The sequence below is a fragment of the Trichosurus vulpecula genome, chromosome 5 (genome assembly GCF_011100635.1).
Source record: "Trichosurus vulpecula isolate mTriVul1 chromosome 5, mTriVul1.pri, whole genome shotgun sequence".
NCBI classification, from domain to species: Eukaryota; Metazoa; Chordata; class Mammalia; order Diprotodontia; family Phalangeridae; genus Trichosurus; species Trichosurus vulpecula.
The window spans coordinates 230,642,570-230,668,485 of record NC_050577.1 but is presented as its reverse complement, the minus strand read 5'-3'; the positions used below and the strand labels follow the sequence as shown (position 1 = coordinate 230,668,485).

Genomic DNA, 25,916 nt, shown 5'->3' with positions numbered 1-25,916 from the left:
CTCAAAAGGGTCACTGGCTACTACTCAGGGGCCTAGGGAAAACCTTTTTGGGTGACTGTACCTGCAATTCTACCTCATGAGCCTTCAGTGTGTTTTCCATTAATAAATTAAAAAGTTTACTTAATTATTTTATTTTAATTCCTCTTAACTAACAAGCATTTGTTTGCTCTCCCTTCTCCCATCATTAAAAAAAACCAACAACCTATAAAAGAATTTACTCAAAATACAAAGCAAGAAGAATAATTACATAACATTGTACCAATAAACCTGGCACATGGCAGAATAAGCACATTTTGAAATGCCCTTGTAATAGCAGCTGAGAACTCATGTGGCCAGGGCAACTCAGGACTCTGAAACTATGGGCCTTGATGTCCTTTTCCAGGGAATGTTTTCACAAAGTTCACTGATGGGAGTGGTATCCATGTTGAAGGAGCACTTTCACTGCTATTCTGCTGCTGAGGCAGGCCTCTTTACTCCCACAATATTGCCTCTTTCTTCCAGAAAGGGCCGAGATATGTTTAGCATAGGATTTTCAGAAACTTCTCTAGTTTGTCTGGACTATGAAAGATTTTCATCTTTTTGGCAATAGCTGGCAGTGTAGAAAGGTATACCCTCTCTTCCACCAGGATCTGAGGTCTTTTCTTAGTCCAACATTTATGGTTCAAGGCTGGGTCACCCCAAAGAAAGATCTCTCTCAAAGCAATGGCCATCAACCAGTATATCTACTAAATCCACATCTCTGTGGACTAAGCTACATCCAGTCAAGGTAAATTTGTCTGATAATCATAAGATAATTTCTGTGGTTCGAAATTCCCCCAGGTTTTAATTTAAATTTCCCCTGTTGGTCACATGCAAGTGAGCCACCGAGAAATAGGGAAATGAGACTTGATGTCTTTGCCCTGGGTTGATGTAGTGTCTCTTTAGGCTGCTTTCTTTGTATTTTTTCACATGCAGATCCTACATTTGTCTTTATCTTTGTCTCTTTTAATTAGCAAAATGGCCAGTCTGAAAGGAGCTCATAACTATATTTGCAATAGTAACTAAGATTCATTAGCAGTGAAATGCCAGATTTTCATGCTATAATATACCATTGTGGTGTAGTGATAAGTACAAATGTTTCTTAAGCACTCGACCTAGGCTTTATTTTATACCTGTAAAAGTGGGGCAGAAATAGCAGTAGGTTTTGGGAGTGAGTAGAGAATGAGCTGGACCCAGCAGAATGATGGAACAATTTGTTGTCAAGGTCAAGTGGCCGTGAGAGTGAGAGGGATATAAAGCACTGGAATCATAATAGTAGCAGCTCACATATTACACTTTAAGGCTTTAACATTCAGTTAAAGTGCTCACTTTGCCACAACTTTGTGAGGCAGATAGTGCAAATAATGTTAGCCTTATTTTTACAGAAAGAAGAAATTGAGCCTTAGAGAAATTAACCAATTAGATTAGGATCACACAAGCGTCCTATTTGGGAATTGCCTTAGACATCTTGAGTCTAGGCCCGGAATGCTCTCCACTACATCATACTGTCTTCCCTCTGTGAAGATGGAGGAAAAGTAAAAGGGATTCTGGAAGTCCTGGGTAAATCAATTATGTTTAGTAGAATGTGTAATATTATACATGCAAGTTGGCATGAACTCGAATTAGTAACTAGCAAAGGATACTTATTGCTAGAGTATGGCCAATTAGAACCTAAAATATGTTCATATGTTCTGTGCTTGTGTCCAGTTACCATGTAGAACATAATTCTGGTGAGAATAATTGTGAAAATTTAAATGGCTCCCTGATAAGGTATAAAGTGTGATGGTTTATGGTTTACTCCAGTCTATCCCTTGCTCATTATCTCCTATGGACAAATTATTTTACTATGCTAGTAGTTTCCAGTATAAATAACCCTTATTTATCTTTGCAATGTCTTGAAAGCATAGGTATGTGAATATCTATCCATCTCTATCTATCTATCAATCATCCATCTATCAGCTTAACTCTCATCTATCTAGATATGCATGTGTATTATGTGTATGTAAGTATATATGCATACCCAAACACACACAACAGAAAAGATTTGGTTAATATATATATATATATGTATAAAATGATGAATTTCCATAATCTTTGATATTTGCCTTTTATTGTCTTTTATAATCTCTTTTGTGCCAAAGTTATAAGAATGTAGATATAGCACACTGTCTGCCTCTCTGTCTCTCTCTACACACAAATACATATATACCTATATGTGTAAGTTGTATGTATATATGCATACACATACACATATATATAAAATGTGTAAATTTTATATTGATTCCAGTAACTAGAAAAATATGTTGTTGATAAATTTCCCTTCAAATATTTTTGACATTTGTACAGTAAAGAAAATCTGAATAAGTTTTTTTAAGCAATCACTGAGGATTGTATAAATCTCTAGTGGTAAACATAATAGAATAACATACATTTTGGAAAGCAGTGATATGTTTATTGCTCTTGGCCAAAAGAAATGACATTGTGGGATAGATATATTTTTTCAGACATTCTTGGTAGTGCCAAATGTAAGCTTCACATTAGCAAGCTTGACCTTATATAAATCAGTTGTCCTAGCTGTATTTTTTGTTACTTATTATGCTTATTTTATCCCCTAAATAATTCTTTATCTTTTCTTAATCTGTTAAAGTTACCTTTAGGCTTTTAAGATATCTCAATGATCATGTTAATCACAAAAGAAGGTTAATAAAATACATGTTCTTAAAGAATATGTCTCTTAACATGAAAATAAAATAGAAAAACTTGATTGTCTTGAATCCTAATTTGAAAGAAATCTTCATTTGATACCAGACCTCATATAGCTCTTCCAAGAAGTAGACCCTAATGTGGGAAGCTAACAATCAATCGGCCATCTCTTGGTTATAACAAATGACGGTGATCAACTTAGGTTTGCAGTTTGGGAACCTAGGAAGCAGCAAAGGAAATACTATAGGATAGGGGTCACAGAGGTGCCTTTGACAGCTGGTGCTAAAAAAGAAAAAAAAAACTGAAAATCTAATGCGCTTATTCACTTGCAAATTTTGTTTGGGTCTTCATGCCTAATAGCCATTTATTCTTCTATCCTTCCAAACCATCCTTCCAATTATATGGTGTGTGTGTGTGTGTGTGTGTGTGTGTGTGTGTGTGTGTGATCTCAACACCTTTGCCCCTTTAAATCTGTTGCTGCTAATTATTTAACCAGGTTTTATCTGTACAAAAATGTTAAGGGAGGAAGGTGAGGGTCTATATGACATAAGAGATTTGCCCTTGGCTTAGATACTCTCTAGGGAATGATCTTAGATTTCACTATATTTGTCAAAGACTTAAGGAGGAATTTAATATCTTGTTCTCAGTTTTCTATTGTAAATATTTAAAATTCCTAGTGATTTAAAAAAAATCTCATACCAGGTAATGTTTTGTGACTCAGGTATACAAAATAAATAGCCATTAACCATAGTATAAGGGAATGAAACTGTCATAAAACAAAAATTGCTGCTTTAAAATAACCTATTTTCCCATTCATTATACTACTGTCATTTTCACACTTACATATTTTTATCTCAGTAACCCTCCACTAAAGACCTAAGATGATGCTTAACAGTGGACTGCAAGAAATCATCAATTCTCAGAGGCTATGCTAGCTGTGCATGAGCTCTGGAAAGTTCTACCAATCTCAAAACCTTTATTAGTATGACCCCAGTATGATTCTTGTTTGAGGACCACCCTAGTAGATGGTGGAGATGGTTGGCTGTCAGCCGATAATTTCCTGGCTTACAGAAAAATACAAAGGAGTTATATTCTGAATTGGTAGAGGTAGTTCTTATGCTTATGAAATAATACAATCTTTTTCTATGCATTGTTATTAAAGCATATTTAAAAAATAATGACTGTGTTTCCTTTATTACAATCATGCTAAAGGAATAATTTATACTACCTACTTGGGAATTATAGATTTCCCAATGTAAGAAATAAGTATAAAATTCCAAAGAAATTTTTTGATAATATATCACCCTTATTCATTTCAATGGCTGTTGAAAAGAGATGCTTTGTTTAAATTTGGTTGTGTGCAGTATTATAATTATGAAGTATTATTTTAGGGCATAAAGCAGTGTGATTTTGTAAACCACTGGATTTCTACAGTGTCATTATTATAAGGAGTCAAGTATGTCATGGCTATTGTCAAATATTGTCAGATTGTCAAATAGGCACACAAATAAAAGAAAGTTATTTTGTTACCAGGGTGTTAATTCTGTCCCTGATACCAGTATTGAAAAAGGGTTTTCTTAAATTTCATATGATCACAAAGAATATTAGAAAAATATAAATGAAAAAAATGAATAAGAATTGTTAAAAGTTTATTTACACTGTTAAATATACAGACTAGTTTTAGAATTAAAAACAGCATTTGGTCAGAGTAATTCCTTGTAAGTGAAATGTGATTCTATTATCAACTGTTCTTAAAGAATCATGCAATCCCTATTATATATCAGTTAAAGTATATACTGTCATATTAGACAGTTCAAGCAATAAATAGTCCCAGTAATTCTATACTAAATTATCCAATGCTAGGATAACCATCTATCTCAGGTTCTGCTTAAGACAGAATACATCCTAGACATATCTCATAAATGGGAGAAAGATGTTCTTAAATTATAGGGGGAAGGGACTTTGGAAGAAGGGCACAAGATCAAGATTAACACAAAGGACAAAGTAGATAGAGGCCTGGATAATAGGAATCAGGTTACGAGTTGTGTTTTACTCATCACCACATAATACATTCCTTCATGTTTTCTGAGAAGCTATGGTGAAAAACTGAAAAAATGGATAAGAGGACCTTTTCTCTCAGACCTAACAGAAAAAAAAGAATGGACATTTTTTTTCTCTCAGTCAGGTCTAAGAAAAAAAATTATGTCAGCTAATATAGACCAATTATATAAATTTAGGAGAGAATGCATGATCATTTGGATATATTTGTTCTATGCGTCACTTTGTAAATAATAATTACATATTATTTCTAGTGCTTTTTGGAATTATAGCTGGCAAACAAATGAAGACACTGAGCAAGGGTCAAAAGTCATATTACAATTTTTTAAAAAGTTGCATTCAATAATCCATTATGTCACAACATCTCATAATTGTGCAGGACAAAAGTTTCCAACAAGGAAAAAAAACTGATATATTATGTGAAAACTTTTGCAACATTTACAGCATATAAGACAGTTTAAAAGAGAATTTGTAAAAGTTATCTAAATGAAACTGATTTTATCAGTGTACTTTGGGACATTTCTTATTCACACAGGCTGCCTTAGAGAAAGAATGGTTCTCTTTGGATTCCACCAACTTCCCTTCCAAAACACAGGATCTCCCAAATGAGCTGCACCAGCCAAAGGTAACATGTCATGGAAATTTCTTAGTCCTAGATCTTTGTTTGTTCCTTAAGGTTATGCTACACTTGGGTGATTAATACTGCAATTTATTGACTCGAAAAACACAATTACTTTTAGAAGCCTCTGACTTCCTCTTCATCCCCAGATGTAATTTTTCATGATGCTTTTTCTTTCATAGGTTTCATTTTTTCTTTATTTTGGACTTCTTTCAACACTTTATTTCACAGTAGCAAAAAAAAAAAAACGATGATGTTCTTCAGCTGCATGTTTGGCAATGGGCTAAGAATCACTAGTTGATAGAGTACATTAAAAATACAAAAGTCTGCATTAGGATGGCAACAGCTGAAGCTTCTCAATCAGAGGTCATTGAACTGTAATATCTATTATTTATTTGATAAACTTTGAAGTTTTAGCTCTCTGAGGGCTTTTTTGATTCTTTGTCATTATTCATCTTACTATATGCAAACTATTCCAAAATACATACTCCTCCCCATAACAACAAAGGACATTTATGTGTACATTTCATAAATTTTCAGTTCTTAAACATTTTTGTCTTTTAATGAAATATAAATTACAAATGGTTAGTTGTATTTTCTGTGGCTTTAAGGCAAACAGTATGTATTGATAAAAATGTTAAAAATTCAGATGAAAGTAATGCAGTATTTACATTTTCCTTTCTGATAAGAATTCAGGGTATTTGTCCTCTGATGACACTTCACTTAATTTACCATATCATCCAGAGCAAGCTTGGCTGTGTAGTGAGAGAGAAAACCCATTCTCTCCTGAAGACTCTCAGTTTACTGACAGGTAAGTTAAATCAATATATTTGCATATATGTGGGGAAGTAGCTCATCACCCAAATAAATGAACACATAACATTCTTTGAAGCACTAGTTATAATTTAGCAAAGAGTGGGGGTAGAGTTCTCTTTTTTCTGTTATCTCTATTTATAATAAGATTAATTAGTTGATTGAAGTTTAGTTTTTCTAGGATAATTTTGCTGGGATTTTTGTAAAAAAGTTATGCAAACTGTAAAAGTTAGTTATATTTTTAAAACCAAGTAAGTTCCGCAGCTAGATTTCTAATAAAATTATTTTCAGCTGGGAAACACTTAAATATAGCTCCCTAGGTATAGATAAGGATTAAAGGAGAATTTTTTTTCTGTGCTGCATTCCTCTGCAGAAAGGGATTGAAATATGCTTCAAGTAATTGAAATGTAAACATTTTAAATTGATGGCAGGCTTTTATTACTTTCTAAGATAAAGGCTTCTTCTGTTATTTAAAATAGATTTTATTTCCGCATTTTACAGAGCATAAACAGTTTGCAGTTTAACAAAGAATGAAACGCAATCATACTTTAACTCAGTTGTTACTAGTTCTCTTCTGTTACCAGATCAGAAAGTCAAAAACTGACCTCCTCATCTGATTTCAAGAGCTATATGAAAATGTCCCTAAGATCTAAAAAAGAAGAAAAAATTTCAGAGGAATGGTATGTTTTCTATATATTCTCTGTCTACATTATGTTACAAATTAAAAGACCAAGATAATCTTTAAAAGATGACGTTTTCTCCTATTTCAATATTGATTTTGCCAAATTTATTTGACAGGTTAGACTGATTAAACCATAATTCTATGAATATTTTTATTTTTTCCATTAATTTCAAATCTTGTAATAGAACAATTTAAATGATACGATAATTCTGTTAACTGTGTATACCCATATACATGTACATTTATGCACAGACACACACATACACACGTATGTATATGTTTGTGTGTGCACATGCACAATACCTGGTGTTGGTTAAATTGTTGTTTTTACCTATTTTACTATTTATTACCTTTTTAGGGGCTTTAAAGATATTTCTACTGCTCAGTTGATGCTAAAGAGAGCCCAGAAAATGAAATCTAAGAAAACAAGGCATAAACTGGGTGAGTGAACAGCACAAATTTATTTTCAGTACTTGTCTTTATCTAGTATAGATTTTCTCTTTAATACTCTTTAAGGATTATCTGCAAATGTGTTTCTTAAAATATGCTCATTTTAAATAAAGATAGAAATGAGAGGTCAGAAATGATTATGCACACACAAATTAATGTCTCTAAAGAATACATAATAGATCAATAAATTAATGTTATTTTGAAATGGTTGGTTATAGCCCTAGATACAACATTCTCTGAAATAAGAATATTTTAAGTTGTGCAAAAATGAGTACTTTTATGTTACCATATTTTGGTTTACCTTTGTATTTTTGATGCTTTGTATTTGTTGATTTCTGAAATTGTTGAATTGAGAATTTAAGTGACAATGTCTCCAAGCAACTTTATTTCTTTTAACTTTGTTGATTCCTTCCTTATAAAAACTCATTGCACACGCTTAGTCATTATGTTTTTTAGACTCCTGTTTAACTTGCAGGCTGTTTATATAAGTGTCTAAGTTTCATGAATGGTAGTTTTAGAGATTTCATGATTGACACCTGTAGTATGAGCATAATAGATGGCTTCTAAGCAACAGCACGTGGTTTTGTAGTACTTGGAAAGCATCCAGATACTTCGTTCTTTCTGTCCCACTTGCCTGACGTGACGACTGTATTTACCAGCCTTCCTTCTCTAGATATCTCTTATCATGTCAGTGGATTTGTTGAATGTTCTCAACTATTTTACAGATGTCATTGGTGGAAAGAGCAGGTTCCTATAAATTTTATCTCCTTTTTTTCTTCTTCATGGTTTGTCTTAAGGAAACTTTTCCAAAAGGTGAATACCAATGTTGTTTGCTTTTGGTATTTGCCATTAGTCATGTAAAGTTCATGATCAAAATGTATATGAGAGGACTACTGAAATATAGAGACTGACATTTTTAGACTTTTATGAGCTTCTTTAGCATGGATCTCTTATAGTAAAAAAAAAAAAGATAGAGTAGTACACTTGTCTATGAGTAAGAATCGCAAAATCGCTATAATCCTAATGAGCCAGTGAGTTGAAGTAGCCCAAACAATCATTTTATTTTCTTTTGACTTTTTCCATAATGTCTCTGGCATTTTATATAATTTGTGACAATTAGTAGATTGACTATCACTTTCTCAAGTTCAAAGATACAACCTAGTATTCATTTTCCTATATCTTTGGGCAATTGGAATGTTATCTATTGTTTTACACATTTAAAATATTTGTGTCTGCAACATTGTAGGATATCAATCTTCTTAATGTAAGTAAACATGACATTTCTCATCCAATTCAGAGCTCCTACCTTCTCATGTGTGTCTCTGTGTGTGTCATTACAACACTAAGAGCTCTGTCACCTAAATGCTATCAGGCAAAGTGGAAGTAAAGCAGCACAGGCTCTGTGCCCCGAACAGAGAATATTAATATCCAAGGAATGCCTTTTGATTTCTTGATTACACCCTCAGCAGTAGCAGCATTGTCATAACTTCCATCATTAACAAAATATACATTAAATACCATCCCTGAGAGTGTTGAAATGCTCAGTGACATCCCTATAATTTCCAGGAGGAGACTGTGTGTCTCACTCATTGAGCTGACAGATTTTTACTACAGGGCTCTCTTATGCAAGGGACTTTGGAGATCATTTTTTTCTAAACCTATTGTTTTACAAGTGGGAAAACTGTTCCAGAAAGGTGTTTAAGTCATAAAATCAATCAGAGTCAACTTAGACCCAGGTTCTTTCCTTTCTGTTATGCTATCTTTACATGTAATATATGAAAGCCTCAGATAGCACAAGAATGGGAATGCTGACCATCAGGCTATTTGCTCCATCATATTTACTATTTCAATCGAACATATATGATGTCAGGCATTAAATTTGTCTTACTTAAACTTACAGCAGTTTATGTCAATAATGTTTTGCCACTTGTATTTTATGGAATTCTTTAGCTGACTGTGCATACATACATTGTAAGTTAGTTCTTTTTGTAAATTTATAAATCATTATAGTTCAACTTATACATCTAGCAAAGCATATACTCATACACAAAAGCCCTCATTGTAGGTTTGCAGAAACCAAAAAAAATTATCAAAAAAATTAAACGCATAGTGACTAGTCACAAGGGGGCATAGTAGGGTAAAAAATAGATAAGTGCCCCAGATTTCTAAGTTATAATTTCACTTTAAACCCTATAAGATAACATATGTACATATTTATGCAGATATGTTTAATGACAGTGCTTACTTAAAGCTTGACTTGTTAAGCATAAAGTCTTTTTAAGTGGCATTTTTATATTTAAGGTCATAATTTGTTTTAAGATATTTTCTGTGATACCTTGTGTGGTTTTGTTTCTTTGTTAGGTTGTAGTTGTATATTGTTCATTCCCAGATTTTTTCTAGAATTACTCTAAACCCAACTGTCAAATGAAAATTTGAAGGGGGAAAATGTGCACATGTGCAATCATCTTTAACACTGCTGCTCCCCAAGCCTTAACAGACATGCATTTGAATGCTGGTTGACCTTGTAATGATAAGAATAAAGCACAAAAAGGGGACATTTTACAAATTCACTCATTAATAATGTACTTTTTCCTAATTGAATATATTGAGTATAGGTAGGTGGCTTCCTATCTTTTTTTTTTTCTTTTTTGAAGATATTGACTATAGATTGATAGTTTCAAGAAAGCCAATTAAACTCTCTGGTCCTCATTTTCCTCACCCATAAATTAAGAGTGTTGAACTCTCAGGTATCTTATAGCTCTAAAATTTTATGATTCTGTGAAATACGGTGAACAGTGCAACTCTACCTTGTAAGAATCACTACCTAAAACCTCATTTAAGAAGAAAAAACAAATTATTTTCCAACTTTCATTTAAATTATGTTTCAAAGAAATGATAGCAATTTGAAAACATAATGCTTAATTATTGGTGACATGTGTGATATGCATGTCTGGTTGTTTTTCATCTGGATGGAATTCTTCAGGCCACCAGAGGGCAACATAATCCATGGGAGTCCTAGAGTGATTTTTCTTCTCTTCCTTAAGGGTCAGAGACTAGAAATATTCATTCAGATAGGGTCAGACTATATCCTAAAAAAGTTAGACAGGGGTGTGTGTCATCAAGGAGATGGAAGATTGATTGAATGGATTATGGCAATTAAAATGAAAAACCTCACCATGAAAAATTTTAATTCATTTTAAAGCAAGTGGCCTACTGCACCTACCTCTATTTTCTAGTTTTGTTGTCTACAGATTTTTATTAGAGAATTTACTTCAAGGTGAGATAATGAAGAGTATATGAAGGAGGGGCCAATTAATTTAACACCATGGGATAAAATTATATAAATCAATGGGGTAGCACTTGCAAAGGAGGAAGATATGGTAAGTTATCAGTGAATACCAAGAGAACTGTGGTCTAGGGTTGGCAATCGTTTGGGTGTAATTCAATTTGGATAACACTGAAGGAGGTGATGTAATTTTATAAAGATGAAGGATGAGATGGAACAGGAGAATTAAGCAGGTAACTGATGATCATGTCTTTATGTGGATTAATAGTATTATTGATTAGCAAGTATTTTCTTTTTTAATTTTTCTTATGTGATGCATTTAACAGATTAACCAACATGATCATTTAAATATACAAAAAGAGGATTGTATATGAAACTGAACTTCAGTTATAAAAGTTTTTTCTGTGTATATTAAATAATGTAATAGTAATAGAATCATATTTTTTAAAATGTTCACTGAGGCAACTTTCTTCTTCCTTTTTTTACATCACTATCACTACTCATAACTCCTCCCTCCATATAAGTCCTCCCTTTTACAAATAATCATAATTACACAAAACAAAATAAACACATTTGCTGTGTCTGAAAAATGTCTCTCATTTTACACCTCCAGTCCATCACCTCTTGGCCATGAGGTAGGAAACACAATTCATTATCAGTCTTTAAAATTAAGTATTTTTTAAATGAAGGAGACAAATATGAACCATTAGTAACCAAACCCAATTCAGCAGTAACCTTTTTTAGTGGCCTGTGTATAGAAGAGGAGGAAGAGTTTGTTTGTTTGATGATTCAGTTTGGAGTTTAACAGTTACTATTTAGTGAGTAGAAAGAAGAGGGAAACATAGGGCCTGTGATGTTATCAAGAAGGAAAACACAGTAGCATCAGATGAAAGGGAAGGGTGAGATTTAGCTGGATAATGACTTATTTTAAAAAGAGAGTTAAGGTCCATTACATGAAGGTAGTGCAATCAGTTGTGAATAAAGGAAATTTTGGATGATTTATATGCCAAAGAGAGAATCCTTTTGATTAGTTCTTATATGGAACATTCTCCACTGGGAATAAAGTCCATGATATAATATTTATGTAACATAGCTGAGGTAATGGGACCTGTTGAAATGATAAAAGTGAATGAATAAAATACAGATATGCTGGAGTTATACATGGAGATGCTCAGATCTACCAGGCTAAATATAGAAAACTAGAATATCAAGGAGGCCCACTAGGAATTAACAGTCTATGAAGGCAGAGGCTTGAGGGGGAATACTTGTTCTGAGAAGTGAATGGGCGATGACTGACAGAGGCCTAGTCCCAATCAAGAACTTTCAGCAGAGATCAGTGAAGATCATTAATTTGTTTAGCTGCAGGAGGCAGTAAGATATAATGTAAAAAAAAACAATGGATTTGGAAACAAGACTGGATACCTGGCACATAGTAGCCACTTAATAAATGTTTATTGAATAAGATTGGTTAGTTCTAACTCTATCATTCACCAACCATGTGACTTTTGGTGAAAGACCACCTCTTCAAACTCAATAGCAATTAGAGTAAATAATAATAATTACACTTAGGAGGCCACTAGGTGGCTCAGTGGAGATAGAGCATTGGGCATGGAGTCAGGAAGACCTCACATACTTAGTAGTCACTTAACCGCTGTTTTCCTTAATATACTGGAGAAACAAATGGCAAATCACTCCAGTATGTTTGCTAAGAAAACTCCATGGACTTTAGGATCCACAGTATCACAAAGAGTTGGACATGAGCGAATAACTGAAAAACAACTGGCAGAGTTGTTGTAAGGTTAACATTAGGTAATCTATTTAAAGATCAATTTTATACCTTAAAGTTCTGATATAGGTTGTTACTAGTAATATTACTACTAATAAAAAAGTATAATCACTACTCCATAGACTTTAGAAGAAAGTTGAGAAAGAGAAAACAAGGGAGCAAGAGAATAACTAGAATAGTTGGGCCAGAGTCAAGAGGCAATGGCCACTAAAAGACAATGGAAGCAACTGCCATAAAAACCACTAAGTCCCAGCATAATATCAAGGGGTGGCTTTGTACTTCCTGGAACAGACTATGCTCTCAAAAAATAATTTTTAAAAACGTATTAATAAATTCATCAGTCAGATAACATTAACTTTTTTAAATCATGTAATGAAAAGACAATAATCTGGCTTTTGTCATTAAATAGAAAGGTATAGCTTGGAGCATAGCCAGTCTCTTAATTTTAAGTGATGCTTATTACTGTACAACTCTTGGGACATGCACATTGATAGAAAGGGCTCCAAATTTGTAGTCCAAAGACATGGGTGCAAATTCTGGTTCTGCAGCTTGCTATCTGTATGACCTGTGAACAAGTCAATTAATCCAGACACTTAACTCGGGTCATTGGTAACATGATGAGGTGGGTCTCAAGGGTCAGGAACCTGTGGCCCTTAGGCCCTCAAGTGCAGCTCCTTGACTGAATCTAAACTTCACAGAACAAATCCCCTTAATAAAAGGATTTTTTATGTAAAACTTGGACTCAGTCAAAAGGTTTCACCAGAGGACCTAGAAGGCCATTATGTGGTTCCCCATCCCTTGTCTAAGTGATTACCAAAAGCCTCTTCCAACTCTTAATCTGATATCTTTTGATTCTCTTTATCCATAGATATCAGAGAATCATGATGATAGGATACAAGATTTTATATATCCATAAATACCAATGATAGTAGGATGTATAAGTGAACTGAAATAAAGGATAAGGAAACTCCAAGAGAGGTAAACAAAAGCTACCCCTTGGAATAAAGAAAAATAATGTAACATACTGACATCCGAACGTTTTAAAAACGTGTTACAAATAGGAGAGCTTGAAGGGGAAAGGCATTTATTTGCCAAAACTCATGGAATAGCCATTAGTTTATATAACTGAGCTACATATAATAACAGCATGAAATAGTGGACAGAGTCAACATTGAAGTCTGGAAGAGCTGCATTCACGTTCTGCCAGGGACCCATACTGGCTGTGGAACCGCAGGCAAATCACTTACTCTCTCAGGCCTCCAGACAACTCTCTAGGACTAGAGGTGCCAAAGAATGTGGAGGCTGCAGTTGGAGTTTCCTCATGGCAAGTTTCCTTCCCAGTCTGGCTTCAAGTTATGTCTACAGGCTGATTGAACATCTCTCCCACCTTATAGTCCAGCAAAAGTGGCCTCCCTTTTATTCCATTTATACAATATTCCATTTCTCATCTCCAGGCTTTCACATGACTGGGGGTCCCCGAGACCCTTTCAGGGGGTCCACATGATCAAAACTGTTTTCACAATAATACTGAGATATTTTAATTTTTAATATGGTAAATATTATTTGACATAACACACATGAACAAGCTCTTTGGAGTAGAGTCAGGGTGTCTTCAATCATTCTTAAGAGGGTAAAGGAGTCCTGAGGCAAAAGAGTTTAAGAACCTCTGGTCTGGCCCCTCTTCTGCCACCCACTCGCCATGTTTTCAGTTCAATTTCCCAAGCATGTATTAAACTCTTGCTATTTGTCAGGCACTGTGCTTGGAGCTAGGAATACAAAGACAAAAATGGGACAGTCCTGCTCACAAGAAGCTTATGTTCTATTTGGGGAAAGCAACATAGTCATACTTAAGAAAATATAAAATAAACACAAATATGCCTAATGTAGCACTATTAATATGGGGCATCAGGAAAAGCCTCTTACAGGAGATGGCCCTTCAACTGCCACCTGAAGAGGACTAGTAATTTCATGAGGGTAGGAGTAGAATATATAGATTTAAGCTGTTATTAATACTTGGCTCTGCTATGCTGAGAATAACTCATATTTATATAATGACTTAAGATGCTTTACATTGGATATCTCAGAACCTCACAACTGCTCAGAAAATAGTGGTCCCCTATTCCATTCTCCAACTGAGGGTATCAAGCGTTAGGGAGGTGAAGGGACACACAGTTAACACATGAGGCAAAATTCAAAGTCCGGTTTTCCTGACTCTTCAGTCCAGTGCTATATGCATCGGGTCCCCTAGCTGATGTGAAAAGGAGGGAGACAATCCTAGGCATAGGGAAGAGCCTGTGATCACACAGAAGAGGCGCTCACATCAAGATGTGAGATAAAATGTACTGTACAGAGAACATCAAGTCAACCAGTTGGCTAGACCATACGGTGCATGAGGAGGAGGAGGAAGATGAAATCATCCTGGAAAGACAAGGAGCTAGACTGTTGTAAAGGGCTCTGAATGCCAACTAGAGAAGTTTGTACATTTCAGCAAATTGTAGTGCAGCATGCTAGATATGGAGTCAAAGGACCTTGTTTCGAATCCCAGCTTTCCTACTTATGCTGATCTGTGAATGTCGGAAAATAACTTTGTTTCTCTAGGTCTTAGCATCCTCATCTGTCAAATGAACTATAACATTTCTGAGGTCCCATCTTGTTTTAGACCTACTCTCCTACTTCCCTAGGCCTCAGTTTCTAAAAAATAAGTAGTTGGACTAAATCATCTCTAAAGGATCTTTTTCATCTCTAAAATTCCATGAGTAAACTTAATACATTTTATAATGAAAATTAGTGGGGAACTAGAACTCATTATATGAAAATTCAAATTTTAGAAACTTTGTAATTTTGTATATCCAGAAGAGGCAATATGGTACAATGGAAAGAGCAATAGATTTGGAATTAGAAGACCCAGGTTCAAATCCCTCTTCTGCTACTTATTATTAAGTGTGACCTTGGAGAAGTTATATCACCTTCCTGGTCTTTGTAACTCCTCTGGAGAATGGGGGTACAACTCAATGGCCTCTGATATGTCTTCTAGGTCTAAATCTGTAATTCTGTGATCTGCTTTGTGAAATAAGATGCATTTGCATCTGATCTAGAACTCCCAGTATGAATTTTCTTCAAGATGAAATAAATAAAGTTTAACTTAAAAAAGAGTAAGTTGGAATAACGATAATTTAAAAAAACACTAAACATAAATACCTGAGTTTTCTAAGGTTCGGTTTCATTTCTCTCTGAAAATAACTTAGAATGAACATTTTCTAATTTATCTTACCCTTTTCCTCAACAACAACAAAATCCTATTATTTTTCTAACATATTAGTAAATGTTTAAAAAATTATAGATTTTTCACAGATTTTTCTATATTTCATAGATTTTTTCTACAAAATTAATAGCTGTTTTGTAAAATGACAATAATTGATGGTTTTCATGTGTGTATATTTATATACACGTATATAATTACTGTTATATTGTGTGTATATATATACACATATATAATTACTGTAAATATTAAATATTTATACTTTATCTCTTCATTATGATTTGCCTTAAGATATCTTCACCTTTAAAAACAGGTATTCCAGGACTATTGTGGCATTTCTACTTTTTTCTTTTCTATTTTTCCATGGAAATTATATTTTAATAAACACAAGTCATTGTAAAGACCATGCATAATTATAAACTTGGTATTTAGTTGGCTACCATAAGACGAAATACCATTATTTGTTGCTTTTTGTGACACCTTTAAGTTTCTAAAAATAATATCCATCATGGTTGTGTCTTTTATGAGAACTGTTTTCACAGTTAAAAAGATCATCATTTCCTTGGAGATTTCTCTCTCCTTAAAGGATAGATTTCAGGTTTTGAAACTCCCAATGAACTTTCAATGGAAAACTCTATTGCTTTAAATTTATAAATGTCTATTGGTTTTTCTGCAAGTAGCATAGATATGTTTTGACTTCAAAATACTTAAATTCTACAAAATATGTTGTCACCTACTATAAAATTTCAAAAGAACCTGTACAAATTACCAAAGGCTAGCTTATCTGAAGATGATTTATATAACAGTAGAAGATATGATTCTAGGCCTCAAAGTTCTTAAAAGAACCTTGCCTGGAAGATGGGCAAGGTAGGCGAGGGAGGGGGATAAAAATAAATATACAAGAAACAAGCAGAGGGTATAAACAAGTTAAATATAATTAATGTACAAACTATAAATTATGAGGAATGTGAAAAAGGTTGTTGAGGTTCTTTTAAAGGCTTTTTGGAGATAAAGATTAAAAACTACATCTTAAGAGGTATAATGAAATTTATCCAACTCTGGAGAGGGAGAAGGAATAGGTGTTAATTAGTAGTTTTGTTCCAACTAGAATGAATTCAGACTATTATTTTTATCTTCTTGTGTTTCATGTGATTAGCTCTTTTCAATGTTTATGCTTTCAGTAAATTGAGATATGTGATCAGAGACTCAAAGTCATAAAATGGTAGCATTTAAAGGGATAGAATCCCTGCCTCCTCATTTTAATAAGTGGGAAAAAACGGTTAGGAAAATGAAGGGACTTTCCCAGGTCACACAGAAAGTTAGGGCAAAGTCAAGACTTGCAGGCAAGTTTGCTTGACTCCTAGTCACCTTCTTTTCCACTTTGAGAAGAACCAAAAGTAGTGCCCTCTAGAACATGCTTCTTCTTATTTTCTCAGGAAGTGAAATGAAAATTTACATGTTAGATCCCAGTTATCAAGAATTATGTACTGTCCTTCACATGTAAAATAACATCGAGGAATTGTTGCTCCCTGACCACATGACATACTTGAGAGTATGTCAGTGCTTTTCTATCTATATTAATTAGGAGCCAATAGTGCTTTTGGGGGGGATTGGGGCTAGCAATGAGATGACACTTCAGAAGATTTCTGATTAGTTATAGTAAATGTCCACAAAGCATGACCCTCCACATTGTCTGGGGTGTCCTCACATACTTTATTAAAGCAAATGCCAAAAAAAAATAGAAAATGGTGACCAAGATTTTCCTTGATTTCAAGAAATGTAATCTTTCTGTTGTATGGAAATTTACCTTCCTAAGGATAAACTACCATTTAAAGATTGATATCAGGGTTTGGGGAAAAATTAGATTACTACATGCTATCGACATTTGGTTAGAAAGTACCTAACTCTTAAGTTTACACATAATAGCAAAACAACTGTTCAGTTTAGTCAGTTGAGTCTAATTAAGTAGATCAATTAAGTATTTTAAAATTCAGGAGTCTGTTTTTGTTTTTGTTTTTGCTAGTTGTTAGACTGAATCATTTAGTCAATTCAGTAGGCCCATCTACACACTACACTGCTTATTTTCATATCCATCGTCTGAATGCCAAAAAACCAGACAAAGCTTTGAATTGACTATGAGTTGGAAAACTACAGATGGAGCATCAGGTTGGCAAATAGCTCTTTAAAATGCTTTTGATTTCAAATCTTAAAAACGAACAAACAAAAACACCCTTATAATTCTATGTATTACCAATTCCCAGTTTTTTTAAACACCATAATTTTAAGCACTTTTTACAGTTACTGAATACATGGAATTTATGTTATATTTTGTTTTCAAATGCTTAAGTATAATTCCTACCTAATATTAATCATTTCTCACTTCTTACTGGGCAATGCAGATAAACACAAAAACAAAACAAAACAAAAACAACCATTTATACCTTAAAGTATCACATTGTTAACCAATCTACTTGGCACCACAAATACTTTTCTTCTTTATCATTTTCTGTAGCATCTCACTATCCTCATATTATAAACTCCATTCATTTCCCCAAAACACTTCAACCAAATCTAATTTCCCCAACATTAAATTCTATAGCACCAATTAATAAATCATGACAGTGATTCTTGGAAATGGAACATTTTCCTCCCTCCATATTTCTTTTTCCTTATTGTCAACTTTCACTTTATTTTATATGTAGTTAATTGGCATAGACTGGCAATGGAATGTGGGATGACAGTGGGATGCCAGTGAACATCTTCAAGAACCAAGTAGATGAAGAAAAAAAAATCCTATTCACTTCATTCCAATCTTAGCCTTGTTTAATTCCTCCCCTCCACCTTTTTTTCCATTTTCAACATCTTACTCCAGTGCTTTTCTCAATGAAGACTTGGGTTTGAATCTGGCTCTGCCACTAACTAGCTGTATGACCTTGGGCACATACCATCCTCTCTGGCCTTTAATCTTCTCATCTTTAAAATTAGAGGTTTTCGCTTTATGATCTCCAAGATTATTTCCAGCTCCAAATTCTATGATCCAGTTCCCATTCTTCCATTCCTGATAGCAGCAGTATACAACAAGTAGTAGAAACAAAGAAAAGGACACAAGAGCCATTCTAAAGTAGATGAATGAATTAGTAGATAGATGTTATATCTAAGACATTTAAATTTTCTTCAATTTCACCAAGGCATCAGAACTTTTAAAAATGGAAACATATACAATAATAAAGAGGAATCTTAGCACAAAAGGGAAGAATAATGCCCATAAGAAAGAATAATATAGTTGTGTTAGTAGTTGATTAACCATAGATATTTTAAAATATTGACAACTAATGTTTGTAATCAGAAATGAAAAGTATATCACAAAAATAAATCTGTATGATTTGCTTCGTTCTCTTATATACATAATTTAGAAGTAAAAGAACATTATTATTTTGTTTACATAAATGACAGGGAAAGGGTTCTGACTTTTTAAAATGACTTAATCAAGAAGAGCTATTTCAAGGAATGATTGCGCCAGAAGTGACCTTTGATTTTTAACTTCTTTTTGTCTAGACCCCGCTGTGCGCCTGGCATTGTTCAAAAATAATGGAAATAAACAACCCCCTGTGAAGCCAGCAAAGAAAGCACACCATGCCAGACAAGGGTATTTTGAAGGTAGGGTTCAGTCACACCTATCAATTAAGTTACAAACGTAAAAATTTAAAATGACTTTAAAATAAATAAAAATTCTCAGTAGAGTATTGAAAGTGTATATAATTAAGAAATATATCAATATAGTATTCAAACTATAATTGAATAAAAGTCAAAAATAATACCCAGCAAAAATAAATGAGTTATCATACCAAACCCATGTAATGCAAGTTTATCTTGCACTTGTACTAGAGTTATATGAACTTCCATTTTAGTGGCATATAATGTATGCATGTGTATATATATTTCTACATGTATATATACATAAAATATGAATATAAAAACATTTTTCCCTACATTACATAAAGGCTATTCTATTTCTTCTCTGTTTGCCTATTTTGGTGGGACTGGCTGGTTAAAAGGTGAAATGAATATACATTGTATGTAGATTTAATTAAGTTCTATGAACTTTCCATTGAGAGTTGAAATCCTTCAATGGATTCAAGAATATGCTCTCTTCATTTTTGCTAGAAAAATCCTACCCACCCCTCCTTGCATTATTTAATAATAGCACCTTTCTCCCAGAGGCATTGTGAAGATCAAATAAGATAATATTTGTAAAGTGCTTAGCACAGTGCCTGGCACATAGTAGGCACTATATAAATATTGTCTTTTATTATTTTTAATAAAATACATTAAAGTGTTCAGAGAATCAAAGAATGCTGATTTTACTATTTGAAAAACAAAGGGATTGCTGGTATTGAACTAAAATGTTACTAAGTATAACTAAAACAATGAAATAGATGTTTCACAACTATCCCTATGAAAATCTATCTTTTCATGGTATTACCTATACTTTCTTAGAGGAGTGATGAACCAGAGAAATTAGAATACCATGAAATGTTTAGAACTTTAAATTCAGTTTTATGAATTATATATGAACTATTAATAAACATTTGAACATGTTATTTTCTAAATCTTTGTTATTCCAGATTTGTGCTAATATTTCTTGTGTATTCATTTCTTCATATGTTAATTTTTTTTAAAGTTACTACTTATAAAACTCTAGCCACAGGAATACTTAGTTACTATCAAAGGGGTCAAAGATACTAAAACATGAATTTTAAAAATTTTATTACTGTGTGAAAGTTTTTTTAGTGAGCTCTTCACATACTTTTTTCAATAAAAATAAGGTTTGTAACTTTAAGCAAATCTAATCTCCCTGTTGTATTCTCAGTGCTATAGTTTTATTTCTTTAAATGGGGGAGAGAACGGAAATTCTAACTAAAATCAATAGCAACTCCACAGATGTTACCTGTTAAGTAGGAGGATTGTTACTTTAGAAAGGGGATGCCCTAGGAAGAGAGACAATTAGAGCTTTTTTGCCCCTTTAAACTGGAACATGTCTCAGTGGTAGATAGACGAAAACTTTTCCAATATATAAAATTTTTGTTTGACTCTTTCCAAGAGACGTGCAGATTTGTTACAAATTAGAACAGTAGACATATACATGTACGTGTAGTCTTTGGTGTACGTATGTGGAAAAATACGCACATATATGTGTATATGTGTGCATATACATATATTTATGTGTGTATGTATGTGTATGGTAGGATTAGCCAAAATAATACTGGATAAGGTGACCCATATATGTATGGAACATTTTCATGCATGCTTCATTATATAAGGCAACATATTTGTACTTGTATTCTTTCCCCATGTGAAATGTGTTTGGTTTACTTTTTCTTTTCAACCTCAAGTGCATCTGGCATTTCATTAATTTCACAGAGCAGCTTTTATGTACTTACCAAATTTTCAAGAGACTAACAGGCATTTGAAAAAAAAGAATTGGGAGGAAAGAGCTTTGCAAAAACAGTTGTATTTGGAGGTTTGCTTTTTTTTGGATTGGAAAAATGCAAATTAAATTAACAATTGGACATACTTCCTGAAGAAGTGAGGAAGGTCTGATTTAAGAGTAACACTTGCAACATCCATTTAACCATATATTCACTGGGGATGTTAGTCTATGGAACAGTATGTGTAACAACATCTAGGCGCAATGGGAAACCAACGATGGTTTGGCAGCACTAACTTATAATTTCCTTGGTTTTGTTTAAATTAAGCCATAGTATAATTTGAATGCTGTCTTTCATAATTTCTATTTGGTTTAAGATAGTTCTCTGTGAAAATTTTTTAAAAATCCAAACTCATTTTTAATATTTTACATTACTGAATCTGTGATTTTTAAAATACTCTACTACCTCCTAGGGCATATTGAAATGCAATGATGTTTATTTAAGCAATGATTTATTAGTTTTCCCATATACCTGTCTGTGTGTTGAGATCCAGATAGTTAAAAGAGAATCCCTTTTTCTCTCCATAGGTCTATGAAAAGAGAAATATGCTTATTTTGAAGAATAACTGATCACTGTATCAATTAGTATATCTTTAGTTATAGAGTATGTTGATAAAAGTTGCCAAAAACCAGTTCTTTACTTTTCCCAGCTGAATGATCTAAGAATGAATAATTATCCTTTTCTTATGATCTATATTCTACAAAGCAGCCTGCTACTAAGAGATCATTGTTATTCTTCCACTCTTCCCTCATCATGAAGTATTGACAAATGAAAGGGCTGCGTCCAGATGTAGGACACATGGTGTAGTACCAAAGCTGATGAATTAAGATTCTGGTACTTCATTAGTACAAACATGCACCATTTGTCAGGGTCTGGTAGACAGGGCCTGGCTGCCAGGTGTAGACCTTTGACCAGAAGAAAGCTGAGTAACCTGCTGACCTACACCTGCCTCCCAGGGTAGATTCCTGCTTGTGCCAAGCCTTTGGTAAGCTCTTCCTATAGAGAGGCAGAGAGCACAAGGTCTTTAATGGTTCAACATTAGGTTTTCCATTTTACCCCATGGTTCTTCTTTGTTTGACCCACCCTTGTCCCAACTCCTGATCCCAGCTTTAGATTATTTCTCTTATTTAGTTAACTCACTCAGCAGCTAGTAAGTGGTGTGGTGTAGCTGAGCCTGGAGTCAGTTATGACCTGAGTTCAATTTTGACCTCAGACACCTACTACCTATATGATCTTGGGCATGTCACTTAATCTCTGTTTTCCTTGGTTTCCTCAGCTTTAAAATGGTAAGAATAGTAACATCTGCCTTCCAGACTTGTATGTGAGGATCAAATGAGATAATATTTGTAAAGTGCCTAGTACAGTGCCTGGCACATAATAGGTGTTACATAAATGCTAGCTAATAATAATTATTATTATAAATATTATTTAAACATTAAGTGTTTTAATTTAAATATTAAATAAATTATTATTATTATTTTTATTTCCTGGTCCTAATTTTTGACTGTCTTCTGAGCCTGCTTACTACTTATGTTACCCTTGCTCGTAGTTACCCTAGTTTAAGTTGCAGGTGCCAATTGTTAGTCTTGGATCTTTGTATCTTTCTTGACCCCTAAATCACAATTTTCTATCACAGGTTTGCTTTCCTGTTTCTAGTCCCCAGCACTGATTTAATGCCATTCTTTAGTGCTAATTATTAACATATAAGTTACTAATATTATAAGCATGGACTCGTTTTCTCTTTTTAAGAAAGGAACTTTTATTTATGTCTGTATGTATACACACACAATACTATAAGCATAAGCAAAGAGCGCAACTGAACAATCCTGAGATAGATGTCTCTAGCCTGGAAGGAACTTCTTCATCCTTTGTGATTGTCTTCTCTAAGAAGACTAAGAAGTCTATAAGAAGACAGAAAACCTCCTCTACCATTTTAGTCATCTCTGATTGTGGGACCTGAACCCCAGGCTGGGAATGCTGTTCTTAAAAACCTTAGAAATGCTGTTGGATCCCCATACTTTGAAGTGTGGAGAAGGGAACACAAGCAGAAGATGCAGCCGGGGTCCTGAAGCCTAGGCTTAGGCTTTTCTAGGTAGCATATGTGCATGCTGCCATATGTTAGCAGCATCCATGGCTGGGGGCAGGGAGAGAAGTCACTCTCTCCCACCCCTCACAGGAAGTCCCAGAGAAAAAGTTCCATTCCAACCATTCTGGAGATGGGAATAAGAGAGCATTCATGAGGATTTCCTCTCCTTTTAGAAACTTCTGCCTACCTCAGTAGCCAATAAGGGGAATGCCTTGTCATGTCAGAGCATAAAGTTTTAGGGCATTTGGCCAGAGTCTGTCTGACCCCAGGTGCCTCGGATCAGTTTACCTATATTACACGTATCACAACTATAGTTAAGGGTAGATTATGAAAGCATATCAGTGTTTCAAAGTGCTATATGTGATAATAGAGGAAGTAAAGAATATTAGACTTCAGTTGATATGTAGCTTCTTAGGCCTCTATCTGGCAAAATGAAGAATGGGTATGGGTGGGGCCAACCACTCCCCCAGATGTTCTTAAGAAAAAAATGAAAATTTACACTTTGTGTCCTTTGTATTCCTTAATTTTGGCTCAATATTTATTCCTTTAATACTCTACTTTGAACTTCTTAGTTGGTGTTGTGTTGTAGTTTTATGAGACATATTAGAGACTGAAGTTCGCATACATTATGAACCTCTCAATTGAGGATAGCTTCTCTACTGATACAGATCTATACTTTCTCTCCAACTTGAAGTGTTAAAGAGTTTCTTGATGCCATAAATAAGCTTAACTACCTATATGGAATCACCATGGCAGTTGTTGAAAGGGCTGAGGGACAATGAGGTAGACTTCTAAGAATTATTATTTAGTCATTTGGTGCATTTATGGGGGGCATTTTTAAGCCAGTCAAAGAGCTCTGTTCTTGAGGAAGTGATAACTGTAGTATGTTATGGCACTTAATCAATGCTTGCTGACTGATTTATCATTTTAAAGTCTTGTTTATAGAAAAGAAAACCCATTGAGGATAAAACCATTTTGTTATATCAGTAAAAGGAGATAGATCTTCATTTATTTGCTAAAGTTAAAAAAAGAAACTGAAAATACTAATAATACTTCTACGTACCCTTGTCATACCCTTGTCATGTGCTATGCCTCTAGTTTGTTTAACCAAACCAGACCCATTTTGAGTCAGTAGCACTCTGGTACATCTAAGGTTAAAGGCAATGTTTTATAGTAGAGAGAGCATTAGAGGTGAAAACAGGAGACTTGGTTTCAAATGTAGACTCTTTAACATTTACTGACTGTATGATTATGGGCAAAGCACTTAGAAATACCTTTAAACTTATAGTTAATTCAGAACTCATATGAAAACTTATTATGCCAGTGGTTCAGTCATTCATTCTACTGTGACTACCTTCCACATTATTGAACCTAAGCAAGCTGAATATTACCATTTCTTTTCTTCATGACTTTGGTATATCTACACATAACTAGTTATGGAAAAGTCTCTTTTTGGTTCTTTATCATATATTCCACTCAAAGTGAAATGTTTAGATGTTAGATTTTAAGATAATCTTAGAGATCTAATCCAGATGTTTCATTTTCCAAATAAAGAAACTGAGGCATAGAGAGGTTAAGCAGTGTTACACCGTGGTTCCGAAACTGTGTACCGTGGTGCCTTAGAGAGCCACAGTGAACTCACAAGAGACCCTACACAATATTTTACATTTTCAACGTAACTACTTAATAATTAAAATTGTTGAGTATTTCTTTTGGCCTAGGAACACCATGAAAAAAATCCATAGACATGAAGGATTCCACGAAATAATAAAGTTTGGGAAGCTGTGATATAGTAGATAACTTGTTGGACTTGGAGTCAGAAAAACCTAGGTTCCACCTTTGACATTTAATCTCTTGTGACCTTGGGCAAGTCATTTACTTTTTTCAGATATCCATTTTGTCTGAAAATCATGTAGGGATTTGGGGTGGGAGGATCCTAACAGTGAGACAGAGTCGAAAGTAGTTGCTTGGCTGTTAGTTGGGTCCCTCAAATTGGCGGTCATCAAGAAGAGGCTGGTTGGCAATTTATTGGATGTGTTACAGTGGGATTTCCTTTTGGGGTATGAGTTGGGCTAAATGGCCCCTCAAAACCCTTCTAACTTCAAATTGTGATTCTCTGAGCCTTACATTCTTCTCCTATAAAATGGGAATAATAATGACACCTAAAGTTGATGTGAGGTTCAAATGAGATAATGCGTGTAAAGTACTTATCAGTCTTTGAGTAATATGTAACTGCTGCATAATGCTATATCATCTTAGTGATATTCGAGGTATCATTTTTATGACATACTTCTGTACCAGAAATTTCTGACATTGGAAGGTAACGTGGTATAGGGAAAAGACTGCTAGCTCTGATATCAGAAGATCTGCAATCTAGTCCTATTTACCACCTATTTCTCATCTGTAGAATAAAGGTTTTTGAATGATCTCTAAAGTATCTTTCTATTTTAAATCCTATGAATTTGATGTTTTACAAGTCTTGGATAAGAAATGTAATACTGTTAGAAAAATGCATTTCATTACTTTATTAAGGACACCTTTGAGCAAGTTCTAAAAGGATAAATACATTCACAGTGTCACACTGTTCTATTACTTGTGGTTGTGGTTCTTGCCAGACTTTCTGACAATTTGTTCTCCCTCCATCCTAAGGTCCTTCAGCTTTTAACA

General features: G+C 34.0%; 1 protein-coding gene across 1 annotated transcript in view; it reads left to right on the top strand.

Moving 5' to 3' along the window:
• Window positions 1-25,916, top strand: part of LRRIQ1 (leucine rich repeats and IQ motif containing 1) — a 253,197-nt gene that overhangs the window by 148,907 nt on the left and 78,374 nt on the right. Inside the window, exons 19-23 of the mRNA XM_036760717.1 lie at window positions 5,315-5,404; window positions 6,088-6,209; window positions 6,796-6,891; window positions 7,252-7,334; window positions 19,230-19,331. Coding sequence (XP_036616612.1) covers window positions 5,315-5,404; window positions 6,088-6,209; window positions 6,796-6,891; window positions 7,252-7,334; window positions 19,230-19,331 — 493 coding nt within the window. The remainder of the gene's footprint in view (window positions 1-5,314; window positions 5,405-6,087; window positions 6,210-6,795; window positions 6,892-7,251; window positions 7,335-19,229; window positions 19,332-25,916) is intronic.